Source organism: Mirounga leonina, unplaced genomic scaffold (genome assembly GCF_011800145.1).
Source record: "Mirounga leonina isolate KUSES-001 unplaced genomic scaffold, KU_Mleo_1.0 Mir_177, whole genome shotgun sequence".
NCBI lineage: Eukaryota > Metazoa > Chordata > Mammalia > Carnivora > Phocidae > Mirounga > Mirounga leonina.
In genome coordinates, this window is record NW_023270459.1 from 432,803 (window position 1) to 458,595 (window position 25,793).

A 25,793-nucleotide genomic window follows, 5' to 3' on the forward strand; every position below is an offset into this window, starting at 1 on the left:
ACGTGCTGACCACCTGCTCGAAAGGCTGTGGCAGCTGAGAAGGCCTGCCCCCCCTCCCAACCTCCCAGGCTCCCCGCTCCCTCCCCTCGGCTCCCGGCAACCTCGCAACCTCGCCTTCGCTAATGGGCCGTAATGCCCCTGCCAGCTGCTTTGCCAAACCCACCCACAGGACTGAGTGGGAGCGGGGATGCAGTAGTGGCCAGAACCGCGCCCTGGTCCCACCCCGGCGCCCCCGCCGCCGAAGCCGAACGGCTCACGCACTAGAACGCCGGGGTCTCTTCATTCCCCCTCCCCTTCCTTGCAAAAAGTGCCTCGTCACCGCTTCTGCCCGCCCCCGCTGGGCTGGGAGAACCGTGGGGTTAGCTGGAAGATTTGGGTATGTGGGGCGGCAAAGGGCTTCTTGATGCAGCTCTTTTACGGACATGGAACAGAAGGGGACCTGAGGTCAAGGGTCACGGAGGGGAAGAGAGCCCACGCCTAGACGGGCCTGGGGGAAGGTCTCAGCGAGGCTCACATGCTGGCTCAGCCAGGGACTGGCCAATGGGCGTGGCGGGGCGGTGGCCGCACCAGGGGAGGCGGGGTCATATCTGCGTGTGGGCGTGGCCTGCAGGCCAGGGGGTGGGGCTTGCGCCGGCCAGGCGCCGGGCCGGGGCGGGGTTTTCTTGCATATCCCGCAGGCGGCGGGCCAATGGGCGGGGCTGGGGCGGGGAGCCCAGGCAGGAGGGGCGCTCCCCCGCCCCCGGAACGGAATCCTCCCGGGGAGCGGAGCAGGCTCGCGCGCGTGCATCCCACACCATCCCCCGGCCCCCGGCCCCGGCCGGCGTCAGACCGAGCTGCCGCCGCCGCCGCCGCCGCCGCCACAGGAGCAGCAGCGCTCGGGGATCCGGGCCCAGCCGGGGCCGCGGGAGGCGGGGGCGCCCGGGCCCTGGATGTCCCGCAGCGCGGCGGCCAGCGTGAGAAGGGCGGGAGAGGGGGACTGGGGTGGGGGGCGGCGCCGCTGCTGATGTGGCGGAGGGTGGGAGGCGGCCGCGGCGCCCGGATGGAGAGAGGGTGCCAAGGCTGGGGAGGGTGGGCCTGGGTGGGGGTCCAGAACAGGCCCCCTCAAAGCCAAAGCTTGAGAGACTGGGGTTCGGGGCACGGGCCCTCTCTTGCCAAGGCCCTTGGACATAGACCTGCCCCTCAAAAAAAAAATCAAGGACAGGGGGACAGATTCTAGGTACAACTCCCTGGGCAAGGTTTTGGGGATGGGGTCCAGGACACAACCCCACATCAGGCCAAGGCCTCCAGGAGGCCGTTCCAGAGCAGACGCAATCCCTACCCCTCCCTTGCCTGAGGTGGTCTCTGAGCACAACAACCCTCTAGGCAAGGTGCTGAGGATGGGGGTCCCTGGGCACAGCTTCCCCACCAAGCCAAGGCCTGGGGGGGATTCCAGGCACAGTCTGTACCCAGGCCTCAGAGACGTCCTGAGCACAGCATCCCCCCCAATCCTTGGGCGGCGTCCCAGGAATAGCCCCTTCTCAAAACAAGGTCCCTGTGCCTGGGACTCCACTCCCCGCCCCCCAGCCTGAATAAAATAGGGAAATTTCAGGCAACCCCCAAGGGCTTGGTCAAGGGTCCCTGGGGCTGCCCAGCTGCCTGGGAGCGGCCCCACCCGCAGACAATGTGCCGCCTCCCTCTCCTGGGTATGGCCCCCCAGGCTCCAAGATTCAGGCTGGGGGTGGGGGGCGGCTCCCCAGGGACCCAGTGCAGCCCTGTCTGTCTGCAGCGTCTGCGGGTGACGGCGGCTTTGTGTGTGGTACCTGGGGGGAAGGGGGGAAGCAAGCGATAGGGAGGTGGCTAAGAGTGTGACCCGGTGTTTGTGTGACCGTGGCTGTGTGTGTGTACGTGTGTGTGTGCGCTGGAGCTGGTGACTCTGAGGAATCCTGTGCGTGTGTCTGTGTTTTGTGGTTGTGTCCAGTAATGTGTACGATGGTGTCTGTGTGTGACCCCAGCATTTGTGTGACTCTGTGTGTGTGACAGCTACTCCTTGTGCAGAACCCTGTACTTTTTAGTCTGCGTTTGGGTGTGCGTGTGCATGGTTGCGACCGTGTGGTTGTGTCTGTGATGACGTCTTTTGTGACCCTGGGTGTGTGCTTTGGTAACTCTAACTGGGTTGTGACAGTGTGCGTGTTGGGTCTGGGGTTGGGCGAGTGTGTGGGCGACAAGCTGTGGGTGGAGTTGGGACTGTGTACATGGAGTTGTGTCTATGACTGTGGCCATGTGCCACTCTCCCGGTGATTTGTGAGTGTTTGTGGGTTGCGTCTATAACTGATTGTATACGTGGGTCACACGTATGTCTATGTGACACACAACTGTCCCTGCAACTCTGGGTATGTGCCTGCCATTATATATGAAGACACATGGTGCCCGGTTGTGTGATGGCCTTGTGACGTGTAGGACAACGGTTGTGTGTTCATGGTCACATCTATGTCTCCATCTAGCTCTGTGTGTTGATACTAAGTGACTGTGGGCATTTATAGTTGTGTCTGCGTGGGATTTGGGTGAAAGACTGGAGTAGGGGTCTGAACCTCTGACTGAGGGTTATTTCATCGTGTGTGACTCAAGCTCTAGTTGTGTCTGTGTGTGGTGGCACCAGGTACTGTGTTTGTGTGTGGGGGGGGGGTGTCTAGGTGATTGTGGCTTCTGGATTTGTGTGTGACCTGCGTGTCTGCGACCCTGGGTGATTCTATGTACGTAAGTGTATGTCGTGGCCCGAGAGAGTAGGCGTGTCTATAGCTGTGTGGCTCTCTGGTGTGTGTGTGTGTCCCTGTGTGCGTGCTGGACCACATGGGTTTCCATCTAGGTGATTTGGTAACCGGGTGACTCTCCTGACTGCGTACACGGCTCTACCAGGAACTGTGTCTTCTGTGTAGACGCAGCTATGAGCCCTATGTCCGGGTCACCGCATTTCGGAGCTCTGTCTCTTCGTCACTGTGTGCTTATGACGTGTGACGTAGAAATTGTGTGCTGATGTCTCTCTGTGTGAGATACTGTGTGTCTGTCCACATGGCGCTGCGACTGTATGTGGCCACAGGCTTCTCCCTGTGACCTGTGTGTTTGCGTGAAGAGAGGCTGTGTGTTTGTGATGCGGCGACATGTGCAGCCGGGGATGGGACACTGGGGGACTGTGTCATGGCCAGGGTGTATGGCTGGGTAACGTGGACACTGATGCTGTGTGGCTTGGCACACGTGGCCATTTCTGAAACGCGTATGGCTGGAACTCTGAGCCAGCAACCGTCTGGCCATACCTGAGCGTGGCCATCCCGAGGGACAGTCGTTTCTGGGTGGTTCTATGCATGTCTTCAGTGTGCGTGCCTGGTCCTCTTTCCCGCACAGGCCAGGGCCATCCGTGTCTCTGTGTGTGGTTGGCTGGGGAGGACTCTCCATGTTAGGTGTGGCTGGTGCTGTGACCACACGTGTGTCCCTGTGACCAGGTGTGTGTGACCGTGAAGCACCTGTGGCTGTGGCGGGGTGGGACCGAATGCGTGTCGGTGTGTCTGCGTGCACCCATGACCACATGTCATCAGGCAGCGGTGGAGCCGCGTGTGACAGGTGTGTGTGGCTGGGACCGTGTCCGTGCGTGACTCCGTGCTCATGGGCGACCTCTGACCGGTGTGACTCTAGGTGCTGCAACACGAGTGCGTCGGGCGGGGGCCTGAGGAGATGTCACTGGGAGGGAGTCCTGCTCCGGTGCGTGTGCCCGGGCCCGGCTCTCCGTACGTGGCTGAGAAAACAAGAAGCGACCAAACATCCAGTAGCTGATGTGACCAGATGTTCGTGGCAGCGCGCAGGCAGGCTGGGGCTTGCTGTTCACATGGACAAACGTCTGTGTCTGTGAACACGGATGTGTGACCAGCTGGTGATTGTGGCAGACGCCGTTTACGTGTGTCTGTGTGATGCAGCGTGTGCGGCTGGGTGGTTTCTGTGCATAGTCACACGTGCGGACCTGTGCCCAGGGGCCGGGGACCACTGTAGACCTGAGTTGCATGCATGCACGCATGTGACAGTATGTTTATGTGTAGCCCGGACATGTGTCTAGGGGTCAAGGCCACTCCCTCCTCACACCATCCCCTTGGGTACTGAGGGCCTCCTGAGGCCAGGACATCCCCAACACATGCCCCCCGAAACACACCTACTCATTCCTGGGCCCTTGCTACCAGGTGGCTGGTCTCCCTAGTAACAGTTGCTATGACAACCGGGGCTCTCATCAGGGAACCTGAGATTGGGGGGGGTTGGCTGTTGTCCAAAGAGGGGGTGAGGTAGGGGACTGAGCCCCAACCCAAGCCAGTTTCTCACCTTCTCCTCCCTTCCTTGGGCAGGGCGGACCCAGGAGGCCTGAGCTCCATCTGCCCCCAGCCCCCTGTGGGGCCCCGGGGCCCCCCGAAGCCTCCAGGACGGAGCCAGGTGAGTGACCAGCTGGGGCCAGGGCAAGGGCTGAGTGAGTGCGTGGGTCTGCCTCGCACGACCGGGGGAACTGTCCCTGTGCTCACACGGGCTTAATCACACTCATGAGTGGACACCTTCGAATGTCTTCCCTGCACACTCAGTGACCGTCAATCACACCCTCACAAATAACACTCATGAACACACTCTCAGACAACAACCTCCTGCTCTCACACATCTACCCAGATACTCGGTGGCAGAGACACACCCTCAGAACAACACGCATGAACCCACGCTCTCTACAACAGCTACACACTCTTGACACACACACTCTCCCAAACAAAAGCCACAGACACACGGCCTCACCACCAACAGCGGGACTCTTGGCCAGAGACACGGACTCTCGGATAACTCAGTCACACACTGTCCTAGGCGACAGCTATCAAAGACAATAGCCACACCCGCACACAGACACACAGCTGCAAAAACAACGGTCATGGACACACCGTTTCGAAGACGACAGCTTCGTGCTCAGACCCATGCTCACAGGCAATGTTCCCTGACACACAGTCCATGACCACTCTCACACTTAGATACCCTTCAGCAACAACCTTCCGGCACCTTCACTTACGGACAACAACCACACTCTTGGACACTGACCCCTCACAGACAGCACTCCCAGACACACTTTCACAGACAACCATTCTCAGACCTGTGTCCTTCTGTACATACAGTCTTCAGAAATACACTCATAGATTATCGCTGTATGCTCAGATCTAGACACTATTCAGGAATATACTAGTTGCACACTTGCTTGCACACACACACACACAGAGGCCCCATCTGCTGGTGGTGCTCTATCCTGGTTGGCCCCTCATGCTCCTCCTGGGACTGTCAGGATGGCTTATCAGTCAGTGAAGACTGTCCCCACCTCCCCTGTGGCCACTTCCACTCCCCCACCTTCATCTGATGCTCACAGGTGCACACCACCCTGGGGGCTCCTGCCTTCGACTAGACACAGTTGACAGAGGGGCGGATCTCAGAGGGACAGAGACAAGCCCCCAGCCCCCACACCCTCTGGCTTGCGTTCTGGACCTCAATCCTTGGACTTTCTGAGTCTCCCCACATCGAACCCATGCAACTCCCAACTCTCATGCTCTCTGACCCTCTCATCCCCTGACCTCCTACCCCTAAAACCCCTGGCCTCATGACTCGTGGCCGCTACGCCTTCTAACCCCTGTGCCCTCCAATGTCTTGACTCCCCATTAGTTTGGATCCTCATACCTCCTGTTTCACATCCCTAATCTCCAGACTGCTAAAAGCTGTGATTCATGACTCCCCCATCCCAGACCTCCGTGCACTCTGGCCTGAAGTTTTTCTTCTGAAGCCCCACTGCTGACTCTGGCATTCCCCTGCCTTACCCTGTCCCCTGACTGTTGCTGATGCATGTTCCCTGAATGCCATGTCCTTTGACCCAGTGACTCCCCCCAACCCTGTAACCCAAATCCCATGTTATCTGACCCCATGTTTCCTGAGCACTGTATCCATCCCCCTGGAGCCCATGCCTCCAGCCCCCGCCCTTAGCCCGCGTGCCCCTGTCCTGTGTTACCAGAAGGGGCGGGCACCATGAATAAGTTACGACAGAGCCTGCGGCGGCGGAAACCAGCCTACGTGCCCGAGGCGTCGCGCCCCCACCAGTGGCAAGCAGACGAGGACGCGGTACGCAAGGGCACGTGCAGCTTCCCGGTCAGGGTGAGTGGGCGGGGCGGGGATGTGGGCGGGGCGCGGGCGGGGATGTGGGCGGGGCGCGGGCAGAAGCTGTGAGCTCGCGGGTCCCTGGTGCTGGGCGGGCTGGCTGAGGCCCCGTTCTGTACAGAAGACAGGTCACATTCCCAAAGAGCTGTGGAGCCTGCTGGAGCAGGACCCCAAGGTCTGGGCCCCTCAAAGGCGGGATCAAAACCCAACACATATTCTCTTGTACCAGGAAGGTATTACCTGGGGAGTGGGGGGTACCTTCTTCCTGGAGTCACCCTATTCTGTGGGAGCTCACAATTTCCACAAGGCACTGGACGACTCTTCACAACACACACTGCGCTTCTGTGAGGGAGACAGCTGGATTCAGGTTCAAATCCCAACTCAGCTCCCATCAGCTGTGGTCACAACCACTGTGTTTCCCTTCCCCCAGAAGCAGACATGGAATGTGAGGGGTCCATCTGGAGGTGTGGGAGACGCTGGTGGGGCTGAGGAAGGGTAGGCAGCCCATAAAGGGTGTGTCACTAACCTGCAGCTGTGGGCACCCCAATAGCCCTAGGGAAGAATGCTGGGAAATAGAGCCATCCCAGCCACAGGGTGAGGGAGCTGGGGTACGCTCACCCCATCGGTCATCGATGGGCCAGTCCTGAGGCCCAGAGATGCAGACACTGGCGTCCAGAAGGAAGAGGGTAACATGTTAAGGCCCAGGAATAGAGGCAAGATGGGAATCAGAGAACGCCTGCTTCAGCATTCTCATCTGTATATCTGGTATGGGAGCAGAGTACCCGCCTCACAGGGCTGAGGTGCAGAGTGGATTCATATGTATGATGGGCAAGGGACCTTGCGTTACGCATCACAGCTGCTCAGGGGACACTGGGAAGGTATTGATTACTGTGCTGATTTCCATGCTCCCGTCTCCTCCCTGCCAAGTACCTGGGCCATGTGGAGGTAGAAGAGTCCCGGGGGATGCATGTGTGTGAAGATGCCGTGAAGAAGCTGAAGGCGGTGAGTGCGGGGTGGAGCCGGGAGGGGGCCAGCTCAGACCCCAGGAGGCAGCCCTGACCAGGCCCTTTATCCTCCTCCCCTGCCCCAGATGGGCCGGAAGTCCGTGAAGTCTGTCCTTTGGGTGTCAGCCGACGGGCTCCGAGTGGTGGATGACAAGACCAAGGTAGGAGGCCTGAGGGGGTGGCAGGGGGCACCGGTGGGCCCCTCACCTCCCCCCCGCTTGAATCGGGGCTTAGGACGCCTTCCCACCCACCTCCAGGATGTCCCTCCCTCCGGGGCCTTCTAGACCATGTGCTCCCACAACATCTTGGCACACCTCGTAGTCATAACTCAGGACTGAGTCCTGCAGTTATTATGAGCTGGCACAGATAGTGGGTGCGATCACAGGCTGTGGAGCAGCCGTCTTAGCTCGGATCCCAGCTCACCCACGTATCTGCTGGGTGACCCAGAGTATGAGATTTAACCCCTCCGGGCCTCAGTTGCCTCATCTGTGAAATGAGGATAAACATGGAGCCTGCCCTAAATGAGAGGGTAGGTTCACGCAGTGTAAAACGGTGCTTGGTGCAGTATTTGTGCTCAGATCAGTGGATGTTAGCTGTTCTGGGTTTATTGTCAGTGCACGCGGCCAGGATCTGAGCACCTGTTTGCTCACCGTTGATTTCCCGGCCCAGAGACTGCCCAAGGAGGCAGAAGCACATGACAAGAGTTAGGTTAGCAACTAAACAGGATTGATGCCTTTGCACAGGCAGTTCCCGAGCGCAGAGAGACCGTTCCCTGCCTTTTTGCCTAGTTAATACCTCTTCCAGGAAGCTCGGCCCGTCTCCTTAGCAAGCTGAGTTGGGCACCTCCCCATGGCTCCCACTGGTCCCTGTGCCTCCCCCGTCCCGGCCCTGACCCCTTGCCCGTGTCTCTCTCTGGTGATGGGCCTGAGTCCCACACTAACGGGGGAGCCCCATTCAAGCAGGGCCCACCTCTGTTTCAATGAGTGCAGCGTCCCCAACCCCGTTCAGGACAGGACAGAGAGCAGACACTAAGGGAGTGCTGAATGAATACGTGAAAGATAGTTCAAGTTCCTCTCCTGGTTTCCCTGGCCACCATCCAGGACCTGCTGGTAGACCAGACCATCGAAAAGGTCTCCTTTTGTGCCCCTGACCGCAACCTGGACAAGGCTTTCTCCTACATCTGTCGGGATGGGACCACCCGCCGCTGGATCTGCCACTGTTTCCTGGCGCTCAAGGACTCTGTGAGTATCACCGAAGCCAGGAGGAAGCTGGCTGACTCTTCTGTCCTGCGGCGTCGAGCCAGCCACTCACCCCTCCTCTCCGTGCCCCGTGTCCTCACAGCTCCTAACTTAGAGTTCAGGGAGGCTGGAGGGAGTTAATACAAAGTATTTGGAATGACGGCTGGCACATCCGAAGTGCCCAGGAAAACATTAATTATCATCTTCCTCATTATCCATAGTTCTGCATGTTTCTCTTATTTTTGTTTTTTATGAGGGTTGTATGCATATAGTAACATGCACAGGTGGTCTGGGCAGGGCTCCATAAACTCGTGCTTACATAAAAACCCCAGCCAGGCCAAGTTTTGGAGAGCTTCCTGCCCCCAGCTGGTCCCTCGGGCCCTTCTCAATGATACCCCCAGGGTACCCACTCTTCTTTTAGCCTCGATTCACTGTGCCTGCATCAAGGTCCCTGCCGAGAATCTGATGGAAGCCACAAATGGACTGTCTTCTCAGAAACATCCTCTTAGTTAGGATTCTGAGGCTGTGACAGAAAACCCCCAGCTGCCAGTCATTTCAGTGAGATAGATATTTGTCCCTGGTTCGTGTGAAAGACATCCAGAGGCAGGCAGTGCAGGATTGGTGTGGCTCCTCTCTGCCCATCAAGAACTGCAGCTCCTTTATCTTGTCGTGGCACTGGAGTGTGGCCTCCACTCCATGATCCAAAATGGGTGCACATGCTCCAGCCTTCGCATCTTCATTCCAGCTACATAAAGGAGGGAGGATCCTTCCACTGCACTGCTGCAGAGATAAATCCAGCTTCCCAGTGTCCCAGGTTAAAATTCTGAAAAGAAGGCATGGGATTGACCTGGCTTGGGTCAGGTCTCCCCTTGGTCCAGGGAGCATGGAGCACACAGACTGACATCCAATATGGAGGAGGACCTCCCCAAAGGGAATTTGGGGTGCTGTTATCAAAAGCAAGGGGAATGGATACTTTGCAAGTAAAACAACACGTACCCCTCTCAGATTTTCACGGGATTCCTTCGTATTTCAGAAATCCCCGCCCCAAGAGCTCCGAACTCCCCAAACTGGTCAGTACTCCCAACTTCCTCACTCATACACACACTCTCAGACCTCAAACCAGATGTGGAAAACCAATGTGAGAGTGTCGGGATGGATTAGTCAGTACTGGTGAGTGCCTGCCAGGGGCTAGCATGGAGATCTCAGAAACCAGAGCCTCGAGCAACTGCGTGTTTCCTGAGCATAGCAGGCTAAGTTGTATCAGCTATCTGTTGCTGCATAACAAATTGTTCCAATGTTTAGTGGCTTAAAATGACAGTCATTTATTATCTCTCAGGGGTTTTGTAGGTCAGGGATTTGGATGCAGCTCAGCTGGGTGGGCCTGGGTCCAGGGTCTCTTATTGCTGCTACAATCCGATGGTGTTTGGAGCTGTAACCCCAGGAGTCTGGCTGGATATCCCCACTCTTCACGTATCTCAGGACCTCTCCACAAGGACTCTCTGGCAGGGGGGTTCAGGAGAGCTGGACTTCTTACACGGTGGCACACGGCTCCAAAGTGAGTAGAGAGATGAGAGAGCTCGCACCTGCTTGGTCTTGGTCTTGGAAAGCACACAGCCTTGCTTCTGTGGGATTCTCTTTGTCCAGATGTTCGCAGAGGTCTTCCCAGGCTAACTGGGGAGAACACAGACTCCACCTCTGGTAGGGGAGTGACAAAATTCTGGAAGAGCGGGCGGTTGCCAGAAATTTGTTGTGGCTATTTTTGGAAAACATGTGGCCACATGGTTAGTGTGGATTCAGTGTCACACCACCTAGCTGTGGGACATGAAGCCCGAGTGACTTTCCTCTCAGGAACTCAGTCTCTTCCTCCATGAAATGGGGGTGTTAGCAGTGGCTGCTCACAGGCGTGTTGGGGAAGCATTCGTTAGGATCACACCCAGAAAGTTCTACACAGAGTCCCATAACATGTGTTCAGTCACGAGGAACAGTTGCTGTCATTTGAAAAGTACTTGGGATGGGGGGCGCCCGGGTAGTTCAGTCAGTTAACCATCTGCCCTCAGCTCAGGTCATGATCTCAGAGTCCTGGGATCGAGTCCTGCATCCAGCTTCTCGCTCAGTGGGGAGTCTACTTCTCCCTCTTCCTTTGCCCCTCCCCCTCTTTGTGCTCTCTCTCTCTCTCTCTGTCTGTGTCTCTCAAATAAAATAAAATCTTGAAAAGTACTTAGGGGTAAGAATCAAAGCAAGAAAAGAGCAAGGCCATCTCCTCTGGGTAAAGAGCGTGACCTTCTCTGTATTCCCTTCCACGTCTGAACCTTGGGTTTGAAGCATTAAGCAGCAGAACTCCCAGCATTCCCCAAGTGTAACTTTATTTTTTGAGGTGCAATTCACATGAAATTCATCAGATTGAAGCGTACACTTCAGTGGCATTTAGTACGCTCTCAACCTTGTTTGTTCATCACCTCTCTCTAGTTGCCAATATTCTCATCGCTCCTAAAAGGGACCTCAGACCCATTAAGCCGTCACTCCCTGTGCCCCACACCCTCCTCCCCAAGCCTGGCAATGGCTAGTCGTCTTTCTGTCTCTCTGGAGTTACCTCTTCTAGATAGTTCATACAAATTGAGTCATACGGTATGTGGTCTTTCGCGACTGGCTTCTTTCTCTTAGCATCATGTTTTTGAAGTTCATCCTCATTGTAGCATGTCAGTACTTTTTTATGGCTGAATAATATTCCATTGTATGGATATATTACATGTTGTTTAACTTTTCATCCACTGATGGACATTCGGGTGGTTTCTACCTTTTGGATATTGTGAATAGTGCTGCTATGGATATTGGTGCGCAAGTATTTGTTTGGATACCTGTTTTTAATACTTTGGGGTCTATACCTAGAAGCTGGATTGCCTGATCATATGCTAGATCTATGTTTAAATTTTTGAGGAATTGCCAAACTGTTTTCCACAGAGGCTACACTGTTTTACATTCCCACAAGCAAAGTACAAGGGTTCCAATTTCTCCACATCCTGGCCAGCACTTAATACTTTCCTTTTTTTTTTTTAAATTATAGCCACCCTAGGGGCACCTGGGTGGCTCAGTTGTTAAGCGTCTGCCTTCGGTTCAGGTCATGATCCCAGGGTCCTGGGATCGAGCCCCGCACTGGGCTCCCTGCTCAGCCAGGAGCCTGCTTCTCCCTCTCCCTCTGCCTGCTGCTCCCCCTGCTTGTACTTTCTCTGTCAAATAAATACAAAAAAAAAAAATTATAGCCACCCTAGTAGGTGTGAAGTGGTATCTCATTGTGGTTTTGATTTGCATTTCCCTACTGTCTAATGATGTTGAGACTCTTTTTATGTGTTTATTCGCCATTTGTATATCTTCGGAGAAATGTCTATTCAAATCCTTTACCCATTTTTTTTTAATTGGGTTGTTTGTCTTTTTATTGTTGAGTTGTAAGAACTTTTTATATATTCTGGATACTAGATACTTAATCAGTTTTATGATTTGCAAAAAATTTCCCCCATTCTGTGGTTTGTCTTTTCACTTTCTTGATAGTGTCTTTTGATATACAAATGTTTTTAATTTTGATGAAGTTCAATTTATCTTTTTTCTTTTGTCATTTGTGTATTCGGTGTCATATCTAAGAATCCATTGCTAAATCTAAGGTCATGAAGATTTACTCCATGTTTTATTCTAAGAGCTTTATAGTTTTAGCTCTTACATTTAGGGCTTTGGTCCATTTTGAGTTAATTTTTGTAAATGGTGTGAAGTAGGGGTCCAACTTTATTTTTTCCATATGGATATCCAGTTGTCCTAGCACCATTTGCTAATAAGACTGTTCTTTCTCTGGGGCGCCTGGGTGGCTCAGTCGTTAAGCGTCTGCCTTCGGCTCAGGTGATGATCCCAGGGTCCTGGGATCGAGCCCCGCATCGGGCTCCCTGCTCCGCGGGAAGCCTGCTTCTCCCTCTCCCACTCCCCCTGCTTGTGTTCCCTCTCTCGCTGTGTCTCTCTCTGTCAAATAAATAAATAAAATCTTAAAAAAAAAAAAAAAAAAGACTGTTCTTTCTCCATTGAAGTTTTGGTACCCTTACCGAAAATCAATTGACCATAGATGTGTAGATCAATATCTGGCTCTCAATTCTATTTCATTGATCTATATGTTATCCTTATGGCAGTATCACATTATTTTGATTACGATAGCTTTGGAGTGCTATTTAAATCAGGAAGTGTGAGTTCTTTTATTTTGTTCTTTTTCAAAATGACTCTGGCTGTTCTGGGTCCTTTGCAATTCCATGTGAATTTTAGGGTCAGCTTTTATATTTCTACAAGAATCTATTGGGATTTTGGTGGGGATTGCATTGAATCTATAGACCATTTTGGAAATATTGCTATTGTTAACAATATTAAATCTCCCAATCCATGAGCATGGGATGTATTTCCATTTATTTAGGTCTTCTTTAATTTCTTTCAGCAGTGTTTGTTAGTTTTCAGCATACATGTCTTTGACTTCCTTGGTTAAATTTATTCCTAACCATTATTTTATTTTATTTTGTTTATTTATTTATTTGAGAGAGAGAGAGCATGCACATGGGGGGGAGGGGCAGAGGGAGAGAGAGGGAGAAAAATCTTTTTTTTTTTTTTTAAGATTTTATTTATTTATTTGAGACAGAGAGAATGAGAGACAGAGAGCATGAGAGGGAGGAGGGTCAGAAGGAGAAGCAGACTCCCTGCCGAGCAGGGAGCCCGATGTGGGACTCGATCCGGGGACTCCAGGATCATGACCTGAGCCAAAGGCAGTCGCTTAACCAACTGAGCCACCCAGGCGCCCGAGAGGGAGAAAAATCTTAAGCAGGCTCCACACCCAGCACAAAGCCTGACCCAGGGCTCCATCTCATGACCCTGAGTTCATAATCTGAGCCGAATTCAAGAGTGGGATGCTTAACCAACTGAGCCACGCAGGCGCCCCCATTTTATTATTTTAGATGCTATTGTAAGCAGGATTGTTGTAACTTCATTTTTGGATTGTTCGCTGTTAGTGTAGATAGGTATAACTGATTTTTGTGTGTTGATCTTGTATCCTGCAACTTTGCCAAATTCATTTATTACCACTAATAGTTCCTTCGTGGATTCTCTACGATTTTCTATATATAAGACTATGTCATTTGTAAATAGAGATAATGTTATTTCTCCCTTTCCAATTTGGATGCCTTTATTTCTTTTTCTTGTCTAATTACTCTAGCTAGAACTTCTGGTACAACGTTGAATAGAAGTGATGAAAATGGGCATCCTTGTCTTGTTCCTGTTCTTAGGGACAAGCTATCACTCTTTCACCATTGAGTATGATGTTAGCTGTGACTTTTTATCAGGTTGAGGAAGTTCCCATCTATTCCAAGTTATTTGAACTTTTTTATTTTATCATGAAAGGGGGCTGGATTTTGTCAAATACTTTCTCGGCATTCATGGAGATGATCGTGTGGCTTTTTTCCATCTTTTTGTTAATGTGGTGTATTATGCTCATTGATTTTCATATGTTGAACCAACCTTGCATTCCTGGGATAAATCTCACTTGATCATGGTGCATAACCCTTTTCCTGTGCTGGTGAGTTTAGCTTGCTAGTATTTTGTTGAGGATTTTTGTCCCCAAGTTTATCTTTAAAAGGTGGCTGAGCATCGTGGTTAGGAAACAGGAGTCAGATCAATCTCATTCTCATCCTAATTCTGCCACTCGCTTATTGTAATGGGTGTGTTGACTAAGGTTCAGTTTCTTTGTCTATACAATGGGCTCATAAGCATATCCACCTCCTGGGATGATTGTGAGGATTCCAACAAAGGATGGACAGATTTACTGGGACACCTTTGTGGTGTTTCCCTGTGCCTGGCTCTTGGGCTGGCTCCCTGTGTTGTATGCCTTGCATGTATTAGTTCATGGATAAATCTTGCAACAACCCTGTTAAGTGAGTGCCGTTAGGGCCCCCATTTTACAGACAAGGAGGCTTGGGCACCAAGAGGTGACGTGGATCTCTTGAGAACACACAGCTGGAAAGCAGGAAGCCAGCATCATTGTGGCCTTGGAGCCTCTCAAGTAGGCACTCAATGGGGCCTGTTGTTTTCACCCCCAACGTTTTATGACAAAATGTTTTCAAGCACGCAGGGAAGCCGAAAGACTTGTATGGTAACCAGTCCCCTGTACACCCACCACCCAGATCCTGCCATTAGGTCTGTCTGCGCTTACTCTATCGCTCATCTGTCCGTCCCATTTTTGACGCATTTCAAAGTTGCAGACATCAGAACACTTCCCCCAGACATTTCGAGCATGCATACCGTGAAGTAGAATTCATTCATTTCCCACTCATTTTCTTTTAAAGTCAAATACATGCTGTGCACAGACCCAAGTATGTTAACAACTACATACACTTGTGCAACCCAAGCCCCCATCAAGACCTAGAACATTCCCCCACTCCAACCAAGCTTCTTGCCCCTTCGCAGTGAGTTCCCACCCCCACCCCTACCCCCTAAGGAACAGCCACGCTTCGGACTTTTTTCACCATAGATTAGTTTTGCTGGTTTTAGAACTTCATATAAAGGGAGCCATAGAGCACTGCACTCTTGTTTCTGGCTGTTTTCACTGGGAGCTGTCATCTGTGTCCCTCCGGGTGCAGATGCACACGGAGGCCCGAGGTGGGGGCGGGGGACTTGTCCAGGATCACCCGACACACCGAGCGGGTGGCACCCAGGGCTTTGGCGTCCGGCCTGCACAACGCCGCCTCTCCACGCCCGGCCTGACCTATCTTCCCACAGGGCGAGAGGCTGAGCCACGCCGTGGGCTGTGCCTTTGCGGCCTGCCTAGAGCGGAAGCAGCGGCGGGAGAAGGAATGCGGGGTCACCGCCGCCTTCGACGCCAGCCGCACCAGCTTCGCCCGCGAGGGCTCCTTCCGCCTGTCCGGCGGCGGGCGGCCCACTGAGCGAGAGGCCCCCGAGAAAAAGAAAGGTGGGTGCTGCCCAGAGGGCATCCAGTCTGGGGGGAGAGCGGCAGAAGCCCGGGGAGTCTGCACTTTACAAAGCACAGCACCAACCACAGGGTTTGGTTACAGTTTACAGAGCTCACTTCTATTGGGCAATAGTGCGCAGGCCACAGAATCCAGCAAAACTCACCAGCGCTCCATTATCTGCTAAGTCAGGGAGGCTCGGAGGCATTTCAAATTGTGTATCAAGGCCATTTAATGGCTTGTGAAGTCAGCTTGGTGGATTGTGGCTGGCTGGCACTGAAAAAAACTGAAATAGAAAAGAAGAGAAAATATCAGATTAGCTGAATGTATTAAGGTAAATGTAGTTCAATGATACTTTTATTTCAGTGTATGTCTTTGCATGTGTCTGTGTGTGTGAGACAGCTTACTGTGTAAAAGGTTTTTCTTACTTTGGGTTGCCATCAAGAAAAATATCTGGTAATCTCTAACATTCTAGGTTAGTGGCAAATATTTTGTAAATTCTAAAACAGTGTGGTTTTTATTTTTTTGAGAGAGAGAGTGTGAGCAGGGGTAGACAGAGAAAGAGACAGAATCCCAAGCAAGGGGGTGACTGGGTAGTTCAGTCGGTTAAGTGTCTGCCTTCGGCTCAGGTCATGATCCCAGGGTGCTGGGATCGAGTCCCGCATCAAGCTCCCTGCTCAGCGGGAAGTCTGCTTCTCCCTTTCCCTCTGCCCCTCCCCCACTCGTTCTTGCCTGTGCTCTCTTTCAAATAAAAAAAAATTTTTTACACTGTCTGAGCCATAGCAGAACCCAGAGAATATATTCTTTTAATTGAAAAATTCTAGGTGCTTCATAAAAAACTTTTTAAAAAAGATTTTATTTATTTATTTGAGAGAGAGAAAGTAGAAGCGGGGTGGGAGGGAGAAGCACAGGGAGAGGGAGAAGCAGACACCCTGCTGAGCAGGGAGCCCAATTGGGGACTTGATCTTGGGACCCTGGGATCAGACCTGAGCTGAAGGCAGATGCTTAACCAACTGAGCCACCCAGGTGCCCCTCTCTCAAAATCTTAAAAAAGAAAAGAAAAAAAGAACCCCAAGCGGGCTCCACTGGGCTCGATCTCACAACCCTGAGATCATGACCTGAGCCAAAATCAAGAGTCCGTCACTTCACCAACTGAACCACTCAGGCACCCCTAAAACAGTGTGTTTTTTAAAATATAAGTATACTGTGTTCTGAGTCACAGTATTTTTTTTTTTAAATGTGGATTCTAGTTTTTAAATTTTTGGAAAACACTGCTTAAAATTTACAAAGAACTTACAGTGGTGAACTGACCCAGATTAAAGGAGACTAAAGAGATTTGACAAGTAGTAATAAATGCACGGTGTGATCCTGAATTGGATCTTAGATGATCTCCATCTATAAAGAGCATCTCTAAGGGACATGATCGGGAAAGTTGGGGACACTGGAACACGGACCACAGATTAGCTCATCGTCTTGTACCCACGTTGGATTTAATTGTACTGTGGTTCTGGAGGAGGCCGTCCTTGTTCTTAGGAGGTATATGCTGGAGGTTTTAGAGTGAAGGCCGTTGCCTACAATTTGCACTTGAACGGTACAGGAAAAAAAATTGTGGAAGGGAAGAGAGATCAAATGAGTTAACTGTGGGGAGCATAAGTTAGGAGAACATGTGGGCTCAGTGTTCCATGATTACATCTTGTTTGTAAGTTTAAAATATTTCTAACAAAACAAAATAAAAAATTAAAATAAAATATTTCTAACTAAAAAGTTAGGAAAACAAGTTTTTATCACTAGAATATTAGAGCATCCAGAGTATATTTCTTTGTATAAATTACATTTACATACCTCTTAACAAATTTACAAGTTTTTCACAGATTACAAAGTATTTTACTGTTTACATCATCTATTCGAATTTGTAAAGTATTTTACCATCTGCCAAGCAGATGACAAAATGAAGTTAACAGTGGGCCTGATCGAGTATATGATGTTTTAGTGCTTACAAAAGAACAAACTGGGTCCACGGTTCTTCACAGTGTACAGATGTTTATAGAGGCTGTTGGCATTTACAAGGAACGTGCATTCACTTTAGAGTTTGCAAAGGGTTTTGCTGTTTCCAAAGGATGTGATCATTTCTAGGTACTTTGCAATGTAGAAGGCATTCACAGCTTACACAGCAAAATGAGAGTTTACAGAGTGTGGTATGATTTGCTGAACACACCACTCAGCATTTCGCTGTAGATGCGCTGATTTACAGCCTCAAGGCACCGTGCTTGCCCTTCGACAAGGAGCTCCTTCCAATTTAGGAGTGACGGAGCAGTGCGCACTTTCCACAAAGAATGGAGGGGCTGCAATAATCTGGAAAATTCCCCAGAGGAAGAAGTGTGCCAAGCTGGGTCTAGAATGCTAAGTAGCAGCTGGAGGAAGGGGCAAAGTACCTGAGTTGGGAAGAATGGTGGGAAGTGGAGAGAAAGAATTGCAGACAGAATGACAGGAAGATAGCATGATGTGGAGAGAGCAGGCCAGAGGGAGAGGCAGGATTAGGGTATTCGTTTAGGACACAGACTGGAGTCAGCCTGCCCCTTCCTAGCATTGTGGCTTTAGCAGAGTCACTTACCATTGCTGGGCCTCGGTGTCCACATCTGTAAAATGGAGATAATGCTCATATCAGCCTCACTGGGTAGTTGCGAGAATCGAATGACTCCATACTTGCCAGGCACTTGGAACAATGCCTGATACGTGCCTCACGCATCAAATACGTGTTCGTTAAATTAATCAGAAAGGGAGACAGAAGGTCTCAGAAGGGAAAACAGCGGAAGCAGCAAAGAAAGCCAGACTGGGGACAGAAAGCGAGAGATACCCAGAAGGTGAGGTTGGAGGAGGAATCCCCGAGGGCCTCCTGGGGCAGGCGGTACTGGCGTGGTGGGGATGAGAGACATTTCAGGGCTCTGACCAGCCTGTCGTGAGGACAGGCAGGACACAGTGGGTGAGGAAGGCAGCACTGGAAGATGATCAAGGGGACTTGGTGGGAGAGGAGCGAATGCCTAGGTGGGGTATCTAACCACCTGTCTCCCCCATGTCTCCAGCAGAGGCAGCAGCTGCCCCAACTGCGGCGCCCGGCCCTGCCCAGCCTGGGCACGTGTCCCCGACACCGGCCACCACATCCCCCGGTGAGAAGGGTGAGGCGGGCACCCCAGTGGCTGCAGGCACCAGTGCGGCCGCCATCCCCCGACGCCACGCCCCCCTGGAACAGCTGGTTCGCCAGGGCTCCTTCCGTGGGTTCCCGGCACTCAGCCAGAAGAACTCACCTTTCAAACGGCAGCTGAGCCTACGGCTGAATGAGCTGCCATCCACACTGCAGCGCCGCACTGACTTCCAGGTGAAGGGCACAGGTGAGCCCGGGGGCTCAGCGGGAAGGAACATCAGGAGCAATCCCATACCGCCGTCCGTAGTGAACACCAGAGCGGGAAGAGGTGGTATACACCTTGATCGATTAGCACTGCCTGCCAGGGGAAAGGAAAGAGAGGTGGTCGATTGGTCGATTGGCGATTAGCAGCATCTGCCGCCAGCAAGGGAGAGAGCGGTAGTAGAAATCATGATTGATTAGCAATGTCTACTGTTGGCAAGGAACAGCAGAAGGATGGCACAAGCCTCGATCGATTCGTAATGTCTGCTGTGGTTAGGGACAGGAGAGAGGTGGCTTTCATCACGATTGATTAGCAGAGTCTGCCAGGGGCTCGGGAGAGGGGAGAAGCTGCCTAGATGCCATTGTTTGCTCAGGAGGAGGCTGAGACTCCAAGCTTTTGGCCATTGGAGCCATAAGATCTTGCTAGATGAAGGATACAGGCTCAGACAAAGGGAGGATTGCGACGGGTTAACAATGTCAGCCTGAGGCAGGGAGAATAGAATGACGGCATATGGCACGATCTCCTGACAGGGTCTGCCATGAGCAAGAAAAAGGAGCGAGGTGGCACACCGTATGATTAATTAGTGAAGGTTGCCATGGATAAGGGAGAAGAGAGAGCAGCAGAAGTTATGTTAGCTCAAGGAGGGGCTCCCAGAATTTGGCCAGTGGAGACAGGAGGTGAAGAGCACACATGAGCATGGGGGTCAGGGGTCAAGGCGCACAGTGACGGGTTTGCAATGTCACTGGCAGGCAAAGGATCAGGCAGAGGCAGCACCCATCATCGTTGGCCAGCCATGTCTTCCAGGGACAGTGCTGAAGAAAGAGGGGACACATCATCATCGATTAGCCATGTCTGCTCTGGGTGCTGCTGGGAGAGGCAATGGAGCTGTTCTGTTTTTCTTAAAGGGGAGATGGAATTGCAAGGACCAGTGCTCTCTCTTAGCCATGAGGTCTGGCCAGGTGAGGGGGAAGGCGAGCAGAGTTCAGTGGAGAAAAAAGCATCGTGTCTGATTACTCATGTCTGCCACGGGCCAGAAAAAGGAGAGAGAGGTGGCATAGGTCATGATCTAAAAGCCACGTCTGCGTGGGAAAGGGGGAAGAGAGGTGGCCCAGGGCCGTGTTCTGCCCGAGGGAGACAGGCAAGAGGGCTGCCTTTCCTCCCAGCTGTCCGTGAAGTCACGGGGTCTGGCCCGCTTTCCTGCTTCCATATGCCAGATCGGAGACGCCCACCTCTTATGGCCTCGGGGACTGGCGTGGGAGGTGTTGATCTGTGTCCGGAAGGCTGGGCCGCTCCCAAAGGTGACTGCTAAGCAGATGCCAGTGCTGGTCGAGAGTGACGCAGAAGCGCTCCCTGTCCTGCAGCGTCCCTCGGCAGTCACACACCCTCGCGCTTGCTGTCCTCATGCAGCCTGACACGAGCACGCTCCCTGGCCGCCCCTGATTTGGAAGCTTCATGCGCCTGGAACCAGTGGCACACTTGCTTGGGTGTGACCTGCCCCCCAGAACTTTCAGATCCATAGGAGTCACAGGTGCCACACTCAGAAGTCACACACCCTCGGAAGTCACAGAAGCCGATGTTTCCATTGCCACACACTTGGGCACGTATCCAGATAGCCCACGAGGAGGTACACACACTCACAAACCACACACCCGGATTCACGCAAACTCGAAAGTCACATCTCAGATTCACACGCGCTTGCAAAAACGTTTGTGTGTCACACGGGGGTGGCTGGATTGGCTCACGCTTGGGAAGCACAAGCAAGATGCCACGTGCCTGGATTTTGGTCACCCTGAGATGTCACACCCTCAGAAAGCTGCACACGCATTTGGACTAATCCGGTCATCCTAGAATTGACCTGGAAACCGCTGCCCTTCCCACCTGGGCACCCCCACATCACACCTGTGAAGCCCTACAGACGATTTCTTTCTGATGCTCATCAGGGCATCACACAGGTTCCGTTGGAGACAACCGCTTGCTGAGACACCACACCCCACTGGTATTTCTCCGTCGTTTGTTTGGTGTGGTTTGTTTTTGTTTTTTTTAATATTCTGCATTTATGACACTATTTTATTTTTTGAATATTTTATTTATTTGAGAGAGAGAGAGAGAGAGAGCACAAGTGGGGGGAGAAGCAGAGGGAGAGGGAGAGGCAGACTCCCCACTGAGCAGGGAGCCCGTCGCGGGGCTCGATCCCAGGACCCTGGGATCATGACCTGAGCCGAAGGCAGATGCTTAACCGACTGAGCCACCCAGGCACCCCTCTGTTGTTTATTCAGATGACACCTTTGTTCATCCCAAGCCCTTGTGAGGCCACCATACCCGCTCAGGTTTTCCTGGCTGGCTGGAGCAGGTGCATCTCTGCCCTCATGATGTATGCTCTTGGCCAGGCCAGGTGTGGTGGACAGGGCCCCGCTTCTCCACCCAAAGCCGGACAAGTGATCCCCAGCCGGTGCACAACAATGGGACCAACATCCATCCTGACAAGTCAGTCCTCTTGCCGTCTATGTGGTTGGACATATTTTTAACTAATATATATTGGTAAACATTTAAAATATTTCTTCTGGGGGCGCCTGGGTGGCTCAGATGGTTAAGCGTCTGCCTTCGGCTCAGGTCATGATCCTGAAGTCCCGGGATCAAGTCCCGCATAGGGCTCCCTGCTCGGCGGGGAGTCTGCTTCTCTCTCTGACCCTCCCCCCCTCATGCTCTCTCTATCTCATTCTCTCTCTCAAATAAATAAATAAAAAATCTTTAAAAAAAATAAAATAAAATATTTCTTCTGGTTTGTAGCCATACCCAGATCTCAAGGTCCTCCTTGGTGTGGGGGTCCCTGTGACTCTTGGCCAGCACATGTCCCATACCACTTGGCTGTTGTGTCCCTCAGGTGTAACATCTGCACAGAGTTAGCCTATGTATGGCCACGGCCGATTGGTTACTGCAGAGTGGACCCGTGACCCCCACACCCCACGATCCCAGGTCGTCAGAGGGGGCCACCTGAGGGCACGGGGCTCTTCGCTGACCTCCACCCTTCCCTGACTTCCCAGTGCCCGAGATGGAGCCTCCCGGGGGCAGCGACAGTGAAAGCATCAATGCTCTGTGCACACAGATCAGCTCATCCTTCGCCAGCACCGGAGCCCCGGCACCCGGGCCACCGCCGGCCTCAGCAGGTAAGCCCAGCCCAGCTCCTGCAGCAGCCGCCCGGCAGTGCCCCGCCTGCAGCCCCGGTCAGGGCTACCTCCCGGACGCCGGGAACCTGGGAATCCCACGAGCTTAGAACCATGGATCATCTAAGGGCTATGGGACCATCCTAGCACCATGGAGTCCGTTTCGAGCCTTGGATCATCTTAGAATCCCAGGGTCATCTCAGAGCCACGGGTTCATCCTAGAACCAGGAGGTAACATTAGAATCACGGGGTCAACTTAGAACCACGGGGTCAATTTTATTTTATTTTATTTTTTTAAGATTTTATTCATTTATTTGACAGAGCGAGACACAGCGAGAGAGGGAACACAAACAGGGGGAGTGGGAGAGGGAGAAGCAGGCTACCTGCTGAGCAGGGAGCCCGATACGGGGCTCCATCCCAGGACCCTGGGATCATGACCTGAGCCGAAGGCAGACACCCAATGACTGAGCCACCCAGGCACCCCCCACGGGATCAGTTTTAAACCTTCCTGTCTCAGAACCATAAAATTTAGAAACCTACAGCCTTAGAATCACAGGATATTAGAACCTCCAGATTGGGAACCACGAAACCTTGGAATCACCCTAGAGCCATGAGCTTATCCTAGAACCACGGAAGCACCTGGAACTACAGTATAAATTGAGAACTCTAGAATCTTCGAAAGCACAACCTTAAAACCACCAAACCTCGCTCACTATGTTGGAACGGTACAGTACACTCTGAGAAAGATCCATGCAATCTTAGAATCCTAGCCTCCCAAAACGATACATTGTCAAAATAATCAGAACTTAAGGGTGCTATTAAAAATATTTAGTAACGGGATGCCTGGGTGGCTCAGTTGGTTAATCTCCTGCCTTCGGCTCAGGTCATGATCCCAGGGTCCTGGGATCGAGTCCCACATCGGGCTCCTTGCTCAGTGGGGAGCCTGCTTCTCCCTCTGCCTGCAGCTCCCCCTGCTCGTGCTCTCTAACAAATAAATAAAAATCTAAAAAAAAAAAAAAAATTTAGTAACAAGTTTGGCACTGACCAATCAGAAGGGAAGCTGGGCTGGTGATTGTCAGTCTCGCCCATACTCTTCCATCTTAGGACCTGAGAATCCCAGAACTATGTTTTCTGAGCACTTCGGAACCATTCCGTGGTGCAGGGTGGTTAAGCCATTTGCCCTGAAGTCGACACAGCTAGTGAGGAGCGGAGCTGGATGCAAGGCACACAGCTGCAGGGTCCAACCCCCAGCCTAGGGATCTCTCAACTGTCCCCTCTCCTCTCTCTAGGAACTTCTGCCTGGGGTGAGTCTTCCGTGCCCCCTGCAGCGGCCTTCCAGCCCGGGCATAAGCGGACCCCTTCGGAGGCCGAGAGGTGGCTAGAGGAGGTGTCCCAGGTGGCCAAGGCGCAGCAGCAGCAAGCGGCCTCCGTGCCCCCCATGGCCCCCGCCCTGCAGCCCTTCCCCGCCCCCGTGGGGCCCTTCGATGCCGCGCCCGCCCAGGTGGCCGTGTTCCTGCCGCCCGCACACATGCAGCCCCCTTTTGTGCCCGCTTACCCGGGCTTGGGCTACCCGCCCATGCCCCGGGTGCCCGTGGTGGGCATCACACCCTCACAGATGGTGGCCAACGCCTTCTGCTCAGCCGCCCAGCTCCAGCCCCAGCCCGCCACCCTGCTCGGGAAAGCCGGAGCCTTCCCGCCCCCGGCCATGCCCACTGCCCCCGGGGGCCAGGCCCGCCCACGCCCCAATGGGGCACCCTGGCCCCCAGAGCCGGCCCCTGCCCCGGCCCCTGAGTTGGACCCCTTTGAGGCCCAGTGGGCAGCATTAGAAGGCAAACCAGCTGTAGAGAAGCCTTCCAACCCCTTCTCGGGCGACCTGCAGAAGACCTTCGAGATTGAACTGTAGCCCGCGCCGCCCTGCCCGCCCCAGCATCTCTGGGTGCCCCACACATGGGCATGGAGGCCCAACCTCTCCCTAGTCCCGGTCCCTGGGGCTGCGCCCCCCCAACACCCCCTCTAGCCCCTTCTCTTGATCACCCCCCACAACCACTACAGAACCGACGTTGTACGCCCAGATTGCGACAGGATGGAATTCAGGGATGGACCCGGCCTGCCTACGGGACCCATTTCACTGCCAGACTTAAGCTGGCAATGCCCTTCCCCCCACCCCCCACCCCAGACACAATGGGATGGCCACAGTCCCACTGAGTGCCCTCGGTTCAAGCGACACATCCCAGTTTCTGTTGTTGACCTTCCACCTTCCAGTGTTGGGTGGGATGGAAAAGGGATGCCCACTTTGGGACTCCTCTGGGCCCCACACGAGGGCCCACCCCAAGTCTGGTCATCCCCTCCCATACACAGCACAAGCAAAGGGCTTCCCTCTGCCCACCTGCTGCGTTCACTGCCAATGCTGTGCTCACCCCTATCACCCCTCTCCCCCACTCGGGGGGGGGGCCACATCTTCCTTGGGCCAAGGTCTCATAGGGGCGGGGGCCAAGTTGGGGGCCCAGGAGGCGGGGTAGGAGGAAGGGGAAGGAGATGCTCAGTTACCTCACGTCAGTGCCCGCTGGGGAGGGGTCCGGGACGAATGGGGGGGTGCCTGGCGGGTACTTTTCTATCTTTTATTTCCAGATTTTTTTGTATCTAAACTTACAGATTTGTATTATACAAGGACAGCCAATAAAGGAAGAATATAATGATGGCCCTCGGGACAGCGGGGTGTGTGTCGGGGTGGGGGGGAATGGTGTGGTGGCAGAACCTTACCTCCTGAGCCATCTCTTAAAACAAGAGGGAGTAAAAAGGGTCTCCCTGCACCATAACCTCTGAGTCATAACATGATAGCAGGGAATGCTGACCCAGCATTTGAGAGGTGGGTATTAAAGGGGACCCAAAATTAATCACCCCAATTTCTAATTCTTACAGATTTTGAACCAAGGAATTCAAAAAATTATAACGTGCTTCTAATCAGTTCAGTATTGAAACGCTATTTTTATGTATTTTTTTTAGTTCAGTATGGAAATTTTCAATAACCAGGTTTGGAACAGATCTTTGATTGAGCTGGAAAATTCTTGTTTGGTCAAGTGCATTTTCTGTAACTTAGGCCAAAGTGTCATCTGACATGGCAGCATGTTGCTTTTTAAGTCTCTTGTTTCTTGGGTCCCTTGATATCATCTACAAGTTATATATTTTAAAATAGGTAACATACAAATTATATGTTTAATTCTTTATAGCTCTTGAAAATGAGGTGTCTGATTTTGTGAAACCCAGTGTTACACCCCCAGCTGATGGATTGGGAAGTTCAGTCACTTGCCCAAGGCCACACACCTGATCCGCGGGGGAAGCTGTGATGAACCCAGCTCCTGGCCAACCTCAAGGCCAATCATTAAACCACCAGGCTGCAAGGGAATAAGCTTAAGGTCCGCCCTTAAGGGTTTCCAGCCCATCAAGCAGGTGTGGACCCTGAACTCTGGGACCTATGCCAGATGGTTCTGCCAGGGCACCCAGGGATCCCCAGGGAGGGAAAAAGGACTCTGCTGGAAATGACCCATGCTTTCTCATCTCCGAGCTTTGCAGATGCCGGTCCCTCTGCCTACGACACCTTTCCTGACAGCACCTTTGCCTAGAGAGTGCTACTCATTGTTTAGGCCTTGGTTCCAATATCACCTCTTCTTAGAAAGGAAGCCTCTTCCATTGCTCCCCCCTCCAATCCTTGTAAAGTTTAGACAAATCCTTTCCTTTCAAAGTTTGCCCCTTCAGGCTGAGTCAGGAGCACCCTTCCCCACTTGGGCCCCCTGCTCCCCCCTCCTGGAGCTAATTCAGTCCTAGCCCTGCCCCATTCTGG

The 25,793-nt window shown here is 52.7% G+C and overlaps 1 protein-coding gene across 3 annotated transcripts; it reads left to right on the top strand.

Moving 5' to 3' along the window:
* The first annotated feature begins 744 nt into the window (after positions 1 to 744).
* On the top strand, positions 745 to 24,653 carry NUMBL (NUMB like endocytic adaptor protein). Of its 3 annotated transcripts, none has more exons than XM_035023321.1 (10): positions 745 to 953; positions 4,359 to 4,443; positions 6,035 to 6,174; positions 7,105 to 7,179; positions 7,268 to 7,342; positions 8,282 to 8,422; positions 15,206 to 15,395; positions 18,474 to 18,779; positions 21,836 to 21,958; positions 23,245 to 24,653. In XM_035023321.1, the coding sequence occupies exons 1-10, from the start codon at positions 930 to 932 to the stop codon at positions 23,856 to 23,858; spliced, it is 1,773 nt and encodes a 590-aa protein (XP_034879212.1). In that variant the 5' UTR covers positions 745 to 929; the 3' UTR covers positions 23,859 to 24,653. The 3 variants fall into 3 exon arrangements, with proteins under 3 accessions (XP_034879212.1, XP_034879213.1, XP_034879214.1); XM_035023322.1 differs by having other exon boundaries at positions 18,477 to 18,779; XM_035023323.1 differs by having other exon boundaries at positions 6,038 to 6,174.
* The last annotated feature ends 1,140 nt before the right edge of the window (positions 24,654 to 25,793 follow it).

What these genes read in the sequence shown, in the direction of transcription:
- NUMBL (XM_035023321.1), top strand. Translation starts at nt 930, where the DNA reads ATGTCCCGCAGCGCGGCGGCCAGC. An exon ending in CCCGCAGCGCGGCGGCCAGC is followed by an intron (nt 954 to 4,358) that starts GTGAGAAGGGCG and finishes TTCCTTGGGCAG; the next exon opens with GGCGGACCCAGGAGGCCTGA. An exon ending in GCCACCGCCGGCCTCAGCAG is followed by an intron (nt 21,959 to 23,244) that starts GTAAGCCCAGCC and finishes TCCTCTCTCTAG; the next exon opens with GAACTTCTGCCTGGGGTGAG.